The sequence below is a fragment of the Aethina tumida genome, chromosome 3 (assembly GCF_024364675.1).
Source record: "Aethina tumida isolate Nest 87 chromosome 3, icAetTumi1.1, whole genome shotgun sequence".
NCBI classification, from domain to species: domain Eukaryota; kingdom Metazoa; phylum Arthropoda; class Insecta; order Coleoptera; family Nitidulidae; genus Aethina; species Aethina tumida.
The window spans coordinates 25365064-25380115 of NC_065437.1; the positions used below are offsets into that span (position 1 = coordinate 25365064).

The following is a 15052-nucleotide window of genomic DNA, read 5'->3' on the forward strand; positions in this document are numbered from 1 at the left end:
CTTCCAGTAAATAATCGATTTAAATTCATAGAGAGCAACCATAAAGTAAAAAGTGTCTATAATTTTGTCTATTGAAAAATAAAAAGTACGTAATTTTTAACACAAAAATAACAGAAAAAAAAAATAGTAAATAAATACAGTATTGGCAATAATACTTTTTATTACTTACTTATATATATATTATAATTCGGCACACACCTTTTAGTAGTTCAGGTTTCTAATCAAAATGTTTTGTTCTTGCTGATTAAAAGCTTTGAGGAACTGTGAAACCCAATTTAAAGTTACTTTTATTTTTTTCTTCAAACGTTGATATACCTGCAGTTAAATGAAATATGACATCAAAAAACCTCTCATTTGTCTGTGTAAGTGATACAAAAAATCCCCTTTTACTAATTTAAAAAAATAGGAATTGTTTGTGCTAACATTTGAAATATACCTCAAAACCAGGAAACATAAATTTAACATTATACATACTGTTAAATCATTTAGAAGCCACCACTTTTGTGAATGCCAAGTTGAACGCTAAAACCGCTTAGAGGGCAACATCAATATGTTTAAAATATGTAGGACATCTCGCAACACTTTGATATGCAAAAAGTGATCTCAGTAGATTCAATAAAATACCTTAAAAAATTTAAGCTCCCAAATGCTTGGTAGTGAATTGTAAGCAGGAAATGGAATGCATTTTAAAGCATGCCGGACGATGAATTATTCGTTGGATTTTAAGTGCAACAGAACGCAATACATATATTTTTTTATTTATTGAATATACATGTAAATGTAACGTCAGCGGACGGTTATAAATACTTTTTATAAAGTATATACACTGCATCACACAAGTTTCTTTTCAATATACCAAACCAGTTGGTAGAATAAAATTGACATTTAGAGGAAATTTGTTTTTTTTTTCTTTATCCATTTTCAATTCAAGGACCACATTGTATATTTTGATACATTTCAGGGACGTATAACTTTTTAAACATTTTAAATGAATTTATTACCTAAACTATGCCAATAACTGTACATTTTATCGATGATAAACTGATCTGTATTGGAAGCGAACCGGAAATTGTGTATTCACGAAACTTGCATGCATCGCTCCAACTTTTTCGCGACTAAATAAATATTTTGAGAATTTATTATAAAACTTCTCACATAACCTATTTCAGGGAGACTGAATGGTGGCCTTTAGCACGCTCCTCGTATTTACCTGATGTAACTTCAATTTTAACGTTGACAGCCATAACTTTTGTATTGTGCACTAAAGTTTGAGTGAGATACGCCTATGCAACCATTTACCACTTGCTACAGTCATACGACGAAGGAACACTTTTGATGTTGTTTTAGTAACAATAAAAATGTTTTATTTTATACAGTACAATAGGTAAATGTGACACTAAGAAATAAGTTACTGAATGAATCTTCTGTAACTATGTTAAGTTCATATATTTCTCATTGCTTATGTGAATTATGCTCATTGAAGTCAATGGGGCTTTTGTCCAAAGGTTAAAAAATTACGACGATTATCACATTTCCAGTCATTAACATTTAATTGTTAAACCAAATGAGTTTGCGGATATGAATTGATAAATTAATGCCATCCTTTTGTTCATGCAACATAGTTTATAGTATAAATTTCCCCAACTGCAAATTATAATAAAATTTTTGCATAATAGAAGACAGTAGCCAATGAAACCGGTAATGAAATTATTGTGATGCTGCAATTTCTAGATCATATCGTTTTGGTGAGATAATGAGCTGAATTTAATGATGCACAATAGGTTCATCGATCCTATGTTATTAACTAAATTGATTAAAATATGGAAACGGTAAAATTAATACTTTTAATTTGTAATGTTCATAATGTCAATGTCAGTTTGAGTAATGAGTGAGGCGGTCCCGTTTCCAATTAATTCTTACCCACAAGGGTTGGAGCAAGATATTCTTCCCTTCCGACTCTGGTCAGATTCGGAATATAATCAAGAAAAATGGGACAACAAAGCAAAGGTATGGTGCAATAAGAATCTGAATAACTCTTTTATGTTTAATGTAAACTGTTAAATTAATATTAATTTGCTATTGTTTTTTTATACAATATTATAAAAGCTACTATATTCCTATTCTTTAAAATGTTACATATACACACAACCAAACTTATGTGGAATCACTCAGTATTCACCAAAAATAATTGTTTTTCATGAAAAAAAAAAAATAAATTAGTCAGCAAACGTTTTTTTGGTAAAAAAATTTAAATGCAGATTTGTTTGTACAGTGTCAATTTCACATTTTCAAAATTGTTTGGTAATGGAAGATGTGACCGAATTATAGCCTTCCTGTTCGCCGGATCTTAATCCCATTGAGCACTTATGAGATAACGTTAAAAGAAAAATTAGAGCTCGCCAAAATATCCCTGGCAATGCAGAACAACTTATACAGCTTTAGAAGAATGGGGAAATGTTCCCCAAGAAAGCATTAATAATTTAATTAGAAAGCATGCCACGTCGAATTGCTGCTAGTGGTGGCAAAACTGATTATTAGATTAGCAAAAATCTTTTATTTTTTATTAAAATCTAATTTACCGTAAAATTTATTTTTAAATTCATATTTTTGTTAATTGCTCTATATAAAATTTGTTTTAATGATTTTTTCTATAGTTTTGTTGTAAAATTGGTTTATAAACAGCTTTTGATTTTAAAAATTACTAGGTGAGTCCATATAAGTTTGATTCTGTCCATTTTTGTGAATTGATTTTAATAAATAAACCTGTGTTATTTTTATTTAACATTAACAATTTGTATAATTGTTTTATAATTTTGCCCCAACTCCGTGGCATTGACATGACCATACTCCAAATATATGGCAAGTATATTTTAATAAGTTGCAATAATTATGAACATTATTCTATGTAAGGGAAGTATGTCCAATTTACAGTGTCATAAAAGTTTGATACATTGTTATCTATATAAAGTATGATGTAATGGCGTACTTGTTGGCTACTTATATTAACGATACCTCGAATTTCCGGGTTATTCTGTAGTACATACTTTACGTTTCAAACAAGAGCACATATATTATTATGAGGGTTACAATAGAAGTTCTACGTTTGGAACACAAGTGTATCTTAACAAGGATATTCCAATGAACCCAATACAAATAAATTTATTTTTAGAATGTTAGAATGACACTCATAATTTCACAGTTATGTTACAGTTAAATTTAATTATACAAAATATTTTTTACATAGGATAAAGGAAAATCACCTAGGGAAGGTTCTTGCGTAGTTTCCCTGTTCGAGGATCCACAGAATGTCATGCTACCTCCCAGTATAACATCAGAAATTTGTGTATGGAAACGACCACCACAAGTATTCTACGACGTATTAATTGCCTATGAGTTTAGTGTAATGAATTTAATTTAAAGAATTTTAGAAACCTACATTTATAACATTGGATCTTCCCGAATATGCAAATTTAATACCAGGAAGTCGACATATTTTGCATAGTGAATTTATAAGGAATTTTATTTCAGCAGTTAATATGTTAGAATATTTGGGGAATAAAAATGCTTTTAAAATAGAAGGTGTGTCGGCGATATACACGCCGACTACCGAAAATGAATGTTGGAGACCCTGGCATCATGTGTACTCAACAGGAAAGGCTGGAAAAAATCAAACCCACAAGCCACAAATTAATCAATTAGGTAAATTACTGAAATTTGGTACATTTTTATGCTTACACAGAATTATATATTTATGAAGTACACGATCATAAATCTAGAAGTTGGCCACAATATTTCAATAAAGAATATGGAACTTATCGACCATTTAGCTGCCATTATGCTAGACCAAAGATGGATGATTACACTTATAATAAATCATGCAAAATTGAATAATAAATCTGATATGAGTAGCAAGAGTACTTGGCAGCCAATTTCATAAATCTATTTGATTTGTGTTTATTTCTAATATGAATATCTAAGATTAAACACATCACTATATTATTTTATTGCATCCCGTTTAGAAATGGAAGACAATTGTGAATTAATTCTATTATGTTCAAGGTAAATACGTGGTGAGGTTATTTTGGATGGGAGCATGGAGAAAAATCTACGTCGATGATAAATTACCTTTAAATAAGGACGGTCAAATTTTGCTTCCATCTTATGTGCTACCTAAAATTGAACCACCTCCACCTCCCCCTAAAATAATCCCTACAAGTGCCGGTAAGAAAAAAGGAAAGGATAAAAAGGGAGGAAAAGGAAGTGACAAAGCTAGTAAAAAAAGTAAAGACAGCAAGAAGAGTAAAGAAAGCAAGAAAAGCAAAGGTAGTAAAAAAAGTAAGGGAAGTAAAAAAAGTAAGGGCAGCCAGAAGTCGGATATTGTTGATCCTAAAGAAGCAATACAAATGTGGCCATTTTTATTAGCTAAAGCATTGTTTAAAGTAGCTAGTCTGACATGGACGAAAAGTAATGAGCTTGTAGATTTTGATATTGTTCAGTGCCTTACAGGCTGGTGTCCCTTTAAACTTAATACTAAAGGTTTTAATCATAAACATTTGCATCATCGTTTGTTGTTAACTTTTTAATTATTTTAGAACTAAGTGTTTTAGAAATTTGGGACGTTTGTAAATCATACAGTCGAAAATACGAATGGTTAAGTGATGGGAAAAGGCCAGGATCAGGGTCATCCAAATCATCCAGCAAAAAATCGGGCAAATCAAAAAAATCAGACAAATCCAGCAAAAAATCAGACAAATCTAGCAAGAAGTCGGGAAAATCAGATAAATCTAGTAAGAAATCCAAAGGGGGTAAGAAAAAGGGAGCAACTGAAGAAGAGGAAATAGATGATGGAATTCTTTGGCATCACGTTGCTGCACGTTGTAATGATTTAAGGTAAAATACGTTTGAAATTTACGTATTATATTAAAGAAATATATTTTTAGGAAGCTCAATAATGATCAAGTAATGGATATCTCCCCGTGTTGGTCCCATTTTTTGTTAATTGATGAAACAAGAGATATTCCTATGATTGAACCTGAACCATGGCCAGGTAAAATAAATTTAGCATTACATTATTATTTATTACCTATATACCTTATATATTTTAAGAACTACCACTCTGGAAAACATTTAGATGGACAGATTGGGCACAAAAAGAAGGTATACTACCTCTTAAAGTTGATATGGATAATATTAGATGCTTACGCGTGGTAAGCACTTTTAGAAAAGATGGATTACAGCTTTTGCCCAGTAGATTGTCTCTTGAACTCACCACTAAAATTGAAACAGTCAAAAAAGAAGACAGCAAGAAAGGTCCTACTTCTAAAAACGTCAAAACATTAAAGTAATGTTAATCAATTATTTTAGGAAAGAAAAAAGGAAAGAAGGATAAGAAAAAGAAAGCTAAAACTGAAGTCGTTATACCTGATCCCAGCATTTGGCTCGATCACCAACAACTTTGCGAACAAATAAACACGGTAGCCATATATTATAAGCCAAACAAGTTTCCAAGAAAATGTGTCATAAGTGATTTAGCAGATCCATCTGTAAAGTCGAATGCTCCAATAAAAGGAAAACCGAAGCCCGAATTAAAGTATATAACATACAATAATTCTCAATGCAGCTTTGGAGCTGAATGCTTGTATGGTTTCGTTGATAGTCTGGACACGAAGTATTTCGTATTTAATTTAACTCTTGTTGGTAACCCAAAGATTTTAAACAAACGAAATGTAGAAGTGGAGAAAGTTGAAGAGCCATCTACGGACATAGACGAGTGTTATCAGTTGATTTTGCGATGGAAAAAGTCGAGTGAAGAACAATTCACCTGCGATAAGATAATTAATGAAGAAATTAAATCGAATAACAATCGAGCGTATCTCGTCGTGGAGAAATACAATTGGCAAAAGGAAGAAATTGGATCTTGTTTACTTTCACTCAAAACGGTTGGTTCAAAAAGTGCTGTTTTGGAATTGCCCAAGGGAAGACACACATTTCGTTTGTGGATTAGGTCTGATACGCCGTATGTATGTAATGTCCTTTGCGACACACCATTTACACTTGGTACCAGCGAAGAAGTGCTGGTGGCCATGCTATCGGAAGCTCAGACGTTTCACAAGTTTATCATAGACTTTTGTAGCAATTACGGTAAATTGGTGCAAGCCTTTGGAAGGCCAGAATTCCGCGATCAAAAATGGGCTTTTCATCGCACCTATATTAGTCAATGTTTACCCAAAAACGAGAAACTACATGTCCACGAATTTATGTTCAATACCTTGATAAAAGAGGTAGTGAACTACATGGAAAAATCACAACACAAAAATTTAATAAGAGCTTTACATATTTTCTTCAGAAGAATTTACTTTGATCCCGATTATAGAATATGTAAAACTCTTGACAAGTTTTCAGATGTAGATGTAAAATTCTACAAGTTACTGGAAAGAAGTTCCGTAAAAATACAAGCAATTTTTAAGGGAATTTATGTTCGATCAATTCTTAATAGACACCGGCCAGAGCACCCCGAACATCTTACAATATTCGAACTGTGTAAAAAAGTTTACACATCACTAATGTCCAGTAAGAGCCGAATGAATATAGGTCCACAAATTTTTAGAAGATTTTTGTTCAGTGAAGAGATGAACGACATATTTAAAAAGTACGAAATTTATGAAGATATGCAATCAGTGGTGACAATAATTGATTTCAAAGGACACCAGTTAATTAATGAAAACGGATGGGCAATTGTGTGTCGACATGTGTTTTACATTAATTGCCCCGTTGCTGTTCCAATTAAAATTCAATTTTATATAAAAAATTGCAGTTATATGGTTCGTGTCTTTGACAACGATACATTCAATGAACTAAGTGCAGCGACGTGCAATGTACTTCCAGCTACTTATGATGTCAACAGATCAGGATACACGGTTGTGTGTTATGGATATTCGAAAACAGAATTCAACTATCCCTGGAGGCTTATGCTCGTCACGTTAAAAACCCAATATGAAAACAAAATTTTGATACAACCTAGGCCATTACAAATTCAAAAAATAGTAGAAAATTATATACCATCGAATAGTCATACCTTGTTCCACTGTATGATTTGTATTCAAACATCAAGTGTTGTCAGTTTTAGACTAGTTAGTTCCCATGAAAGGGCATGTATGTCTTTAACGTTGCGTTACAAGAAGCGAATATTAAAAAAAGTTAATGGAATTGGAAAAGTATTGATACCAAGTTTCATTTTGGTACACGAAGATTCTGATTCAATGTCAGATTCGCAGTATTCAAATAAACGAAGGAAAAGTAAAATTTCAACGGGAACGCTTAAAAAAGGTTCAGAAAAGGCAAGTCGGGTATCTGGAACAAGTATACAGAAAGTTGTCTTCAAGTCTGAGAGACAAGGGGACAAAACGGGACCCGAAACGATTTATTTATTAGAAGCCAAAGTTAAAAAAGGTAGTTGGCCTCTCTCTCTTGAGGAGTGGGACATGGTGGAAACCATTAAGAAAAGTCAATTAATAGCCGTTGAAGATAGTTTGACGTAAGTATTAAATTGATGCTAGGATGGTCAAAATTATTCATAAAATTTATGTCATCTGATTAATACAGGAAGAGACACAAAAAGCCAAACTCCAAATTTCTTATGGAACTTGAACGCCCCTTTTGGTATTTAGAGTTGATACACAACGAAGGTGATCAAATTCGCCTCTTTTTAGACAAATCTGCGGAAGACAAACGCAAGTCAGTCAAGGAATCATGGTGGAAAAATGACCCAGACAGGATCAAGAAAGCAGCAGTAGCAAGGTTAATGGCCGCCTTATTTACATTTAATTTAACGTATTTGTTAATTTGACGTTTTTGTTTTAGAACGGACTTTATTCACAAAGTGTTAGTTGATACGGAAATTGAACTGGAGTCTATCGATATAAATCTTCATAATTTAGAGACATATTCAGATAGTTTATTGACTTTACACAAATTGCAAATGGAGATTGCTGAAAAATATATGCTGACAGAAACATCATTTAGCAAGTACGCTTCTATGTTGCCTCTAGTGGGGAGCCAGGAAGACGATGACGAAGAAGGACTTTTTTTAAATAATCCGTTACAAATCGCAAATATTTTTCCACCATTTGACATGGATAAATATAAAGAACTTGTTGGAAATGAAGATGACGTAATGTAAGAATATTCTAGATTCAATAATGTTAAAACCCATTAAATTTTGATCACATTTTAGTGATCCCCCGGTGGTCAACGAAAAAGATTTACTGGCTGAAGAAGAAGAACGTTTAAGAAAGTTGGAGGAGTTTGCGCAGAACCAAGAAAACTTTTTGGAAAAAGAAAGACAAATGTACGAAGATCACAAAACTAATTTAAAAATATTTAGGAACTGGTTTTCTGGTAAGATTCTTCATTTATCGAACAAATTTTGTGTTTCATTTTTAATGACTTTAAGACGAAATACGCGGGGAGTCTGCTGAAATGATAACGGAATCATATCAAGAGAGGCAAAAGTATATAGACGATACAGTAAAGAAAATTAAGTGGCAAAGGGAACTACAAAAAGAGAGAGATGCAGCTGAAGCTGCAAAAAATAAAAAACCGAAAGGTGGAAAAAAAGACGACAAAAAGAAGAAGAAAAAATGAATTCTATGACAAATTATTAATATTTATATTTATTATTAAGTTATTATATTTACTTATTTTTACGAATAAAATATTTTAGATTCAAATTCATTCTGCTTCAAAATTTTAAAACTGATATTTGTTTGCAGCGTTTAAATGTATGAAAAAATTGTATTTTCGTGTAAACATTAGCAGTTCTTGCGTTAAGTATCTCACTTTTTAAAAGCAATTGACTTCTTAAGTGTACATAAAAGTTTCCTGTTTTTCAAGTTCGTTTAAGTGTTCAGTTTAATTTGAAAAGAACTATTTTACAACAAAAAGCACTTGTAGGAACTCTATTATAGTTATTTTATAGTCAGTGCGGACGCTTTAGGCACAACACAATATTAACAAAACGGACTTATTTTTCTATAAAAACAACTATAAGATCTTATTAAAATTGTGAACTTCACAAGTAAATTAATATACACTGGAAATAACTACTTGAGTTCCGTGAGAGTCACTGACGCTGCTCATCGTACAGTACAGACTATCCTGTAGTAAATTAGTCTAATTTATGTGTATAAATTACCAGTGAAAAATAATAAGACCAAATTAAAATTCTAGCTGGAAACATCCATTTGCATATATTTTACAAATTGGGTAAGTTACACATATTTCATAAGTAGTTGCAGCAATTTGTTATACAGTTTATTTTTAATTGGTAATTTGTAATTTACTATTTGTATTAAAACCCTTCTAATTAATATTATAATAATTGCCAATTGTTATAAATTACTATTAGAGCAATTAATAATCATTAAATCTTATAATGTATATTTTTAGATATTTTTCAGAGACCTATAATAAATAATGTACCGTTCACTATGACATCATAGTAAGAGCAGGGCAATAAAAAATGATTATTAAAATTCTTGGGGAACAAATTTCGCATAATTTATTGTTTGTCATTAATTTGTCAGTAAATATTTTATCATATTAGCGTTAAAATGTACGGTAAATCATTAAAGTTCATTTGAAAGCGTGTCTGCTTATTTATGAGGTTTACGTAATTTAATGTGCAACTGTATTTTAAATTTTACAATAATATGGTTAATTAGAATTACTGTATTCACAAATTTTTGACCTAATAATTTAATAGTTAAAAGTAACTAGGTGTTACAGTGTAAATTCCAGTATATTAATAACATTTGTCGACAGATTAAATCGTTCCAATGGAATAAGATAACAGTATAACGTAATAGGTATATTTTTACCAGATTTAATTCATTGTTATATTTATGACTTGATAAGATGAAAAATAATATTTAATTTGGCTGGTTTATTTGATCAAATAATATATTGACTATAAAAAAACAACACCCAGAACGTATTAAAATATTTTTATAAAATTTGGTATATGAGAGGGTACCTATTGAAGTATGAAATGAAGTCAATCGGAAAACATTGTTGGATTTTAACTATTTTTCTTCGTTTCTTTAAGGTATCGCAAACAAGCGTGAGCTTAGTTTTTGTCATAATTTTTAATAATCAGTAATTTGTATTCAATTTTTAACATGTCTAGAGTATGAAGAAAAAATAACTAAGCGAGGTAGAATAGTGGTCCTGCATGAAGTAAGAATTTCGTACTGTGATGCGATGTTGGCAGTCATGGAATGAAGAGGATAAAAGAGGTAGATCAAGAAGTTCCGGAAGACCTAGAGCTGCCACAGAGCCACAGGATGAGTTCAACGCAGATGATTGCTGATGATTGAGAAAGACGTGATCCTCGTATTGATGTGGAGAGTCATGTTGACAACACTATGGATATGGGGTGCTATTGCTTATGATAGCTGGTCTCCTTTAGTTCTCATTATGACGTCCTAGCGATATGTGGATGACGTTCTTATGTTTTTCCCTACATAATAAGAGACTGGGACTAATATTTCAGCAAGATAATACCCGTCCACATATTGCCAGGAATACATTTAACTTCCTGAAAGTCTCCTATGTGAATTTACTGTCTTGCTCACCCAAATCTCCAAACATTTCCCCAATCGAAGATGTGCGTCCTCCACAGACATTAGATTTAGTTCGCCTGGGATGAGATACTATAAGAAAATATCGATAATTTCATTCGATCGATGCCACGACACAATAAGTATCTTAATCAAAGAAGGGTGCACTCATTATTAGCTTCACACACTTATTTTAAGATTTTTGTTAATTTTTTTAATCAATTATCAATAGGTTAATATTAAAAAAAAATATTAAAATATAATTTAATTACATTGTTAAAATGCAACTTTATTTACTATTTAATTAGTTGTATTTTATTGATCAATATTATTAATTTTACTATATATTAAACTATCAACATGTACTTTATTTTTGGAAAAATAAAATTAAGTGACTAGATCCAATAATAGTTCAAGATTCTCCTGTTGAAAACCAGCTTCAATAGAACTAGTGATTAATAAGGAAGTAATTACTTAGATTTCAATAATTAGTTAATAATGAAATTAGTTCGTCTTATACGTTAAGAACTAGATTAACTCTGTTAAATATCATCCAACGAGATTTTTCCTTGTGATGCGTAGAAACTAATTGAAAATTATTTTCTTTTCATAGAAATTTAATGAGAAATGCCAGCATACGAAATACGAATTTTACATAAACGGTTTCAAGTAAAAAAAATATATAGAATAATAACTACTTCCTAACAGCTAAATAAATCATTTGCAAATTAATGAGCTATGTGAAAAACAATCTAATTTATGTGGGAATATGGTGCGCCGAGATGAGTACATAAATGTACATGTGTTATAAATTAGTTTCGAGCTAATTCTACGTCAAATCTAATTCTCTTCTTTTTGATGTCTAAATCAGTTAAACCGTGACGTGGCGAAGGTTATCAAACGTATAATAATATAATTATTTACATTATATTAAATATTTTATTTTACTATTTAGATTAACACCATCATTATCTTTCCTAATGTACGAAATCATATTAATCTAATTATAGTAAAAAAAATAATAATCTAAGTTGTAATTTGACTGATTTTATTTTCCATCAACTGAATAAATGTGAATCTTGTCCATTTGCAGAAGTTTAATAATGTGGTCAGCTACTTCGATACGAAGTTGGAAATCCAATTTCGAAGCCACATCGATTTATCTCGTGTATGGGACTCCGTCTTGTTTCCTCCAGCCACATTAATTCCAATAAGGTCGTGCGTGTCCCCCCGGCTTTACTTTGTTCCGATCTTTAAATTTAATGGGTCTTGTGAATAGGGGACATGAGCTTTTCTAGGATTATATGAATCGGATATTTTTTGTGCATATCGGATATTGAACGTGTCGGCGAATGTTTTGTTGTTCATAAACATTGGTTTAGTTTGGGTTTCAGGTTTGAGTTGCATCCGGTTGGTGCTAATGAGTTGCAGGACCGTTTTGGTGAGGACTTAGTCAAACAAAACTGCTTGTAAACAGTCTCAGTTGATTAAGTTTAAAATTGCGTTAACAAGTAGGTTTAAGAATCTCGTTAGTAGGGGGTATTCCAAATCGGTTCTTTTTCCAAAAATATATAATTTGTTTTCTAAAATCGTGTTCGATAGTTAAACTTAACTCAGTATATTAGTGTTGCCACTCTTAGCTTCAATGCAAGCACGAATTCGACGTGGCATGCTTTCTATTTAATTATCAATGGGACCATTTTCCCATTCTTCTAAAGCTGCCGTTATTGGGATTAAGATCAAGACAAGAAGACCTCTTAATTCAGTCACACCGTCCATTTTTAAACAATTTTTGGTTACTTTGCTAGTATGTAGACGAGCATTATCCTGCGTAAATGAGAAAGAATCCCCGAAAGCACCTTTCCAGAGGCTTACTACAGATCCTAACACTAAATCCACATACCTTTGACCGGTTACTATTTATCTAATAGGAATCAAATGTGTCTTCACCAATTATAATGCCATCACAAAACGTTACCTTCCCCATTTATATTTGGGGACTGATCGGACAGCTCGGAGCCTATGTTAGCTTGTCTCCCACGACCTTTTAAAATACGGATCTACCTCTGTGAATATTTATACTAAATAATTTAACAAATATTTAAAACAATTAAAAAATTCTAAATGATAAAATGACTAATGGTCAACACAACTTTCACATACTTTTCAACACGAGTTTATTTTTGAAAATTATAATTTTAACAACATTGTAAAAGCAATTTTTTTACTTATTTTTTTAGGTTGCTCTTTGTCAAAAAAGAAAAGTAAATAACGGTTTTATTCAAAAGATACCATAGACAAAAATGTGTAACGGTCGTAATATTCGTAAGTAAAATAATATCAACAAAACCTCGTAATAAAAATCGTTTAAAGAATAATCTTATTGTCATTTAAGTTCCATTAGCCAACCGCATGAAAGCCTCGATCCAAACATGCAATTTCTTAAGACGGTCGTTACGATGTTACTTATGTACTTTGCTAGTTAATTTTTTATTAATCTAAAAACTGGCCTTCACTCTTAGGTAATGTAGATGGTCACTTAAGTGTTTGCTTTTTAAATTCAGTCGTAGCTTTAAGGAATGTTAAAACTTTATTAGGGATAAGCAAGTGGTTGTAAAAAAACACGATATAAAGTTTAATATTTATTTAATAAACACTGTCAAAGTGTCTATTAAATGTCTAGTAACTGTCAAACAGCCAAATATTTTTAAATTATTGCAGTAAAACCAAAAATTATTGTGAAAATATAATGAATTAATAAAAACAAATATTTTTTACTAATTAAGTAATAATAATAATTGTGTTACAACCCGTTCAAAATTTAAAATAATAACATTAACCAAATTTCTTTAGATTCTTTAGATTCTTTAGATTCTTTAGATTCTTTAGATTCTTTAGATTCTTTAGATTCTTTAGATTCTTTAGATTCTTTAGATTCTTTAGATTCTTTAGATTCTTTAGATTCTTTAGATTCTTTAGATTCTTTAGATTCTTTAGATTCTTTAGATTCTTTAGATTCTTTAGATTCTTTAGATTCTTTAGATTCTTTAGATTCTTTAGATTCTTTAAATTCTTTAGATTCTTTAGATTCTTTAGATTCTTTAGATTCTTTAGATTCTTTAGATTCTTTAGATTCTTTAGATTCTTTAGATTCTTTAGATTCTTTAGATTCTTTAGATTCTTTAGATTCTTTAGAATCTTTAGATTCTTTAGATTCTTTAGATTCTTTAGATTCTTTAGATTCTTTAGATTCTTTAGATTCTTTAGATTCTTTAGATTCTTTAGATTCTTTAGATTCTTTAGATTCTTTAGATTCTTTAGATTCTTTAGATTCTTTAGATTCTTTAGATTCTTTAGATTATTTAGATTCTTTAGATTCTTTAGATTCTTTAGATTCTTTAGATTCTTTAGATTCTTTAGATTCTTTAGATTCTTTAGATTCTTTAGATTCTTTAGATTCTTTAGATTCTTTAGATTCTTTTCATAGCATCCTGTACTTTTTCTATTGGATTAAAGTCTGAGGAATTTGCTGGCCAAACCTTGGGTCTTAAGAAGCTACTGTCTTAGATCGAGTGCTGTTATTTCCGGGTGTCTCCGAGCTTGCAAAAGCAAAAAGCTGTCTTGTACAAGTTATCTTACTGGATGTCTTTCTTTTACGTTATTTACGACACTCACAGATGTGTCCATTTGACTGATCCACCCTCTATCATCCCAATTGTTCTTAATTTTTGTTTGTTATTTAGATGGTGCCTTTCCATAATAATGAAAGTATTTTTATTACATATTAAAGAGCACCCCAGAAATGCGATAAATAGTTTAGTTTATATTTAGTTATGTTAATTTATAATGTATAAGTTAAATTATTTTTTAATCCAATTTAATTCCATTATTGTGGGTGTTGTTCAGACACTTCGACTGTGTATATTAGCAAATATTACTAAGAAAAATTAATATTAATAGGCAAATTCTTTAATTACGAACTGTTAAGATGTTCAAATAAATATGCACAGACAATAAAACTTCCGTTAGTATAGAAAAACATCATTCCCGAATATTTTTTGCAAAAAATGATGACTATTAAATACTAATAACCTGTCATTAAAGGCAACATATGCGAAGCGTCATCAGCTAAAATCACTAGGCGCTTTTTATAAATAGTTCACGTGGATTTTTTACGATCCGAGACTCAAATAAGAAACGCCGTGTTGTATATAATTATATATGTATTTCTATGTTCTTTTTCGATCATTAGCAATAACAAACAAGATCATACGCGATTAACTTCAATTATTTCCCGTGCAGACCATGAAAGTGGTTGTGTGAGATTGTGCAAACCTTCTTGGAAGATTATCGATTCACGCCCGGTTCATTTTTAGTATTACTTATTTTAATGCTGAAGGTTGTTATGCCTCGATCCTCGGATTATGGCTACA

The 15052-nt window shown here is 30.9% G+C and overlaps 1 protein-coding gene across 1 annotated transcript; it reads left to right on the forward strand.

The window, feature by feature from the left end:
• Positions 1 to 1904: 1904 nt before the first annotated feature.
• Positions 1905 to 8729, forward strand: LOC109600994 (androglobin). Its single transcript, XM_020017192.2, has 12 exons — positions 1905 to 2007; positions 3245 to 3376; positions 3429 to 3699; positions 4060 to 4536; positions 4593 to 4890; positions 4941 to 5047; positions 5107 to 5310; positions 5365 to 7534; positions 7603 to 7797; positions 7861 to 8175; positions 8234 to 8397; positions 8453 to 8729. The coding sequence occupies exons 2-12, from the start codon at positions 3311 to 3313 to the stop codon at positions 8641 to 8643; spliced, it is 4458 nt and encodes a 1485-aa protein (XP_019872751.2). The 5' UTR covers positions 1905 to 2007; positions 3245 to 3310; the 3' UTR covers positions 8644 to 8729.
• Positions 8730 to 15052: the final 6323 nt, after the last annotated feature.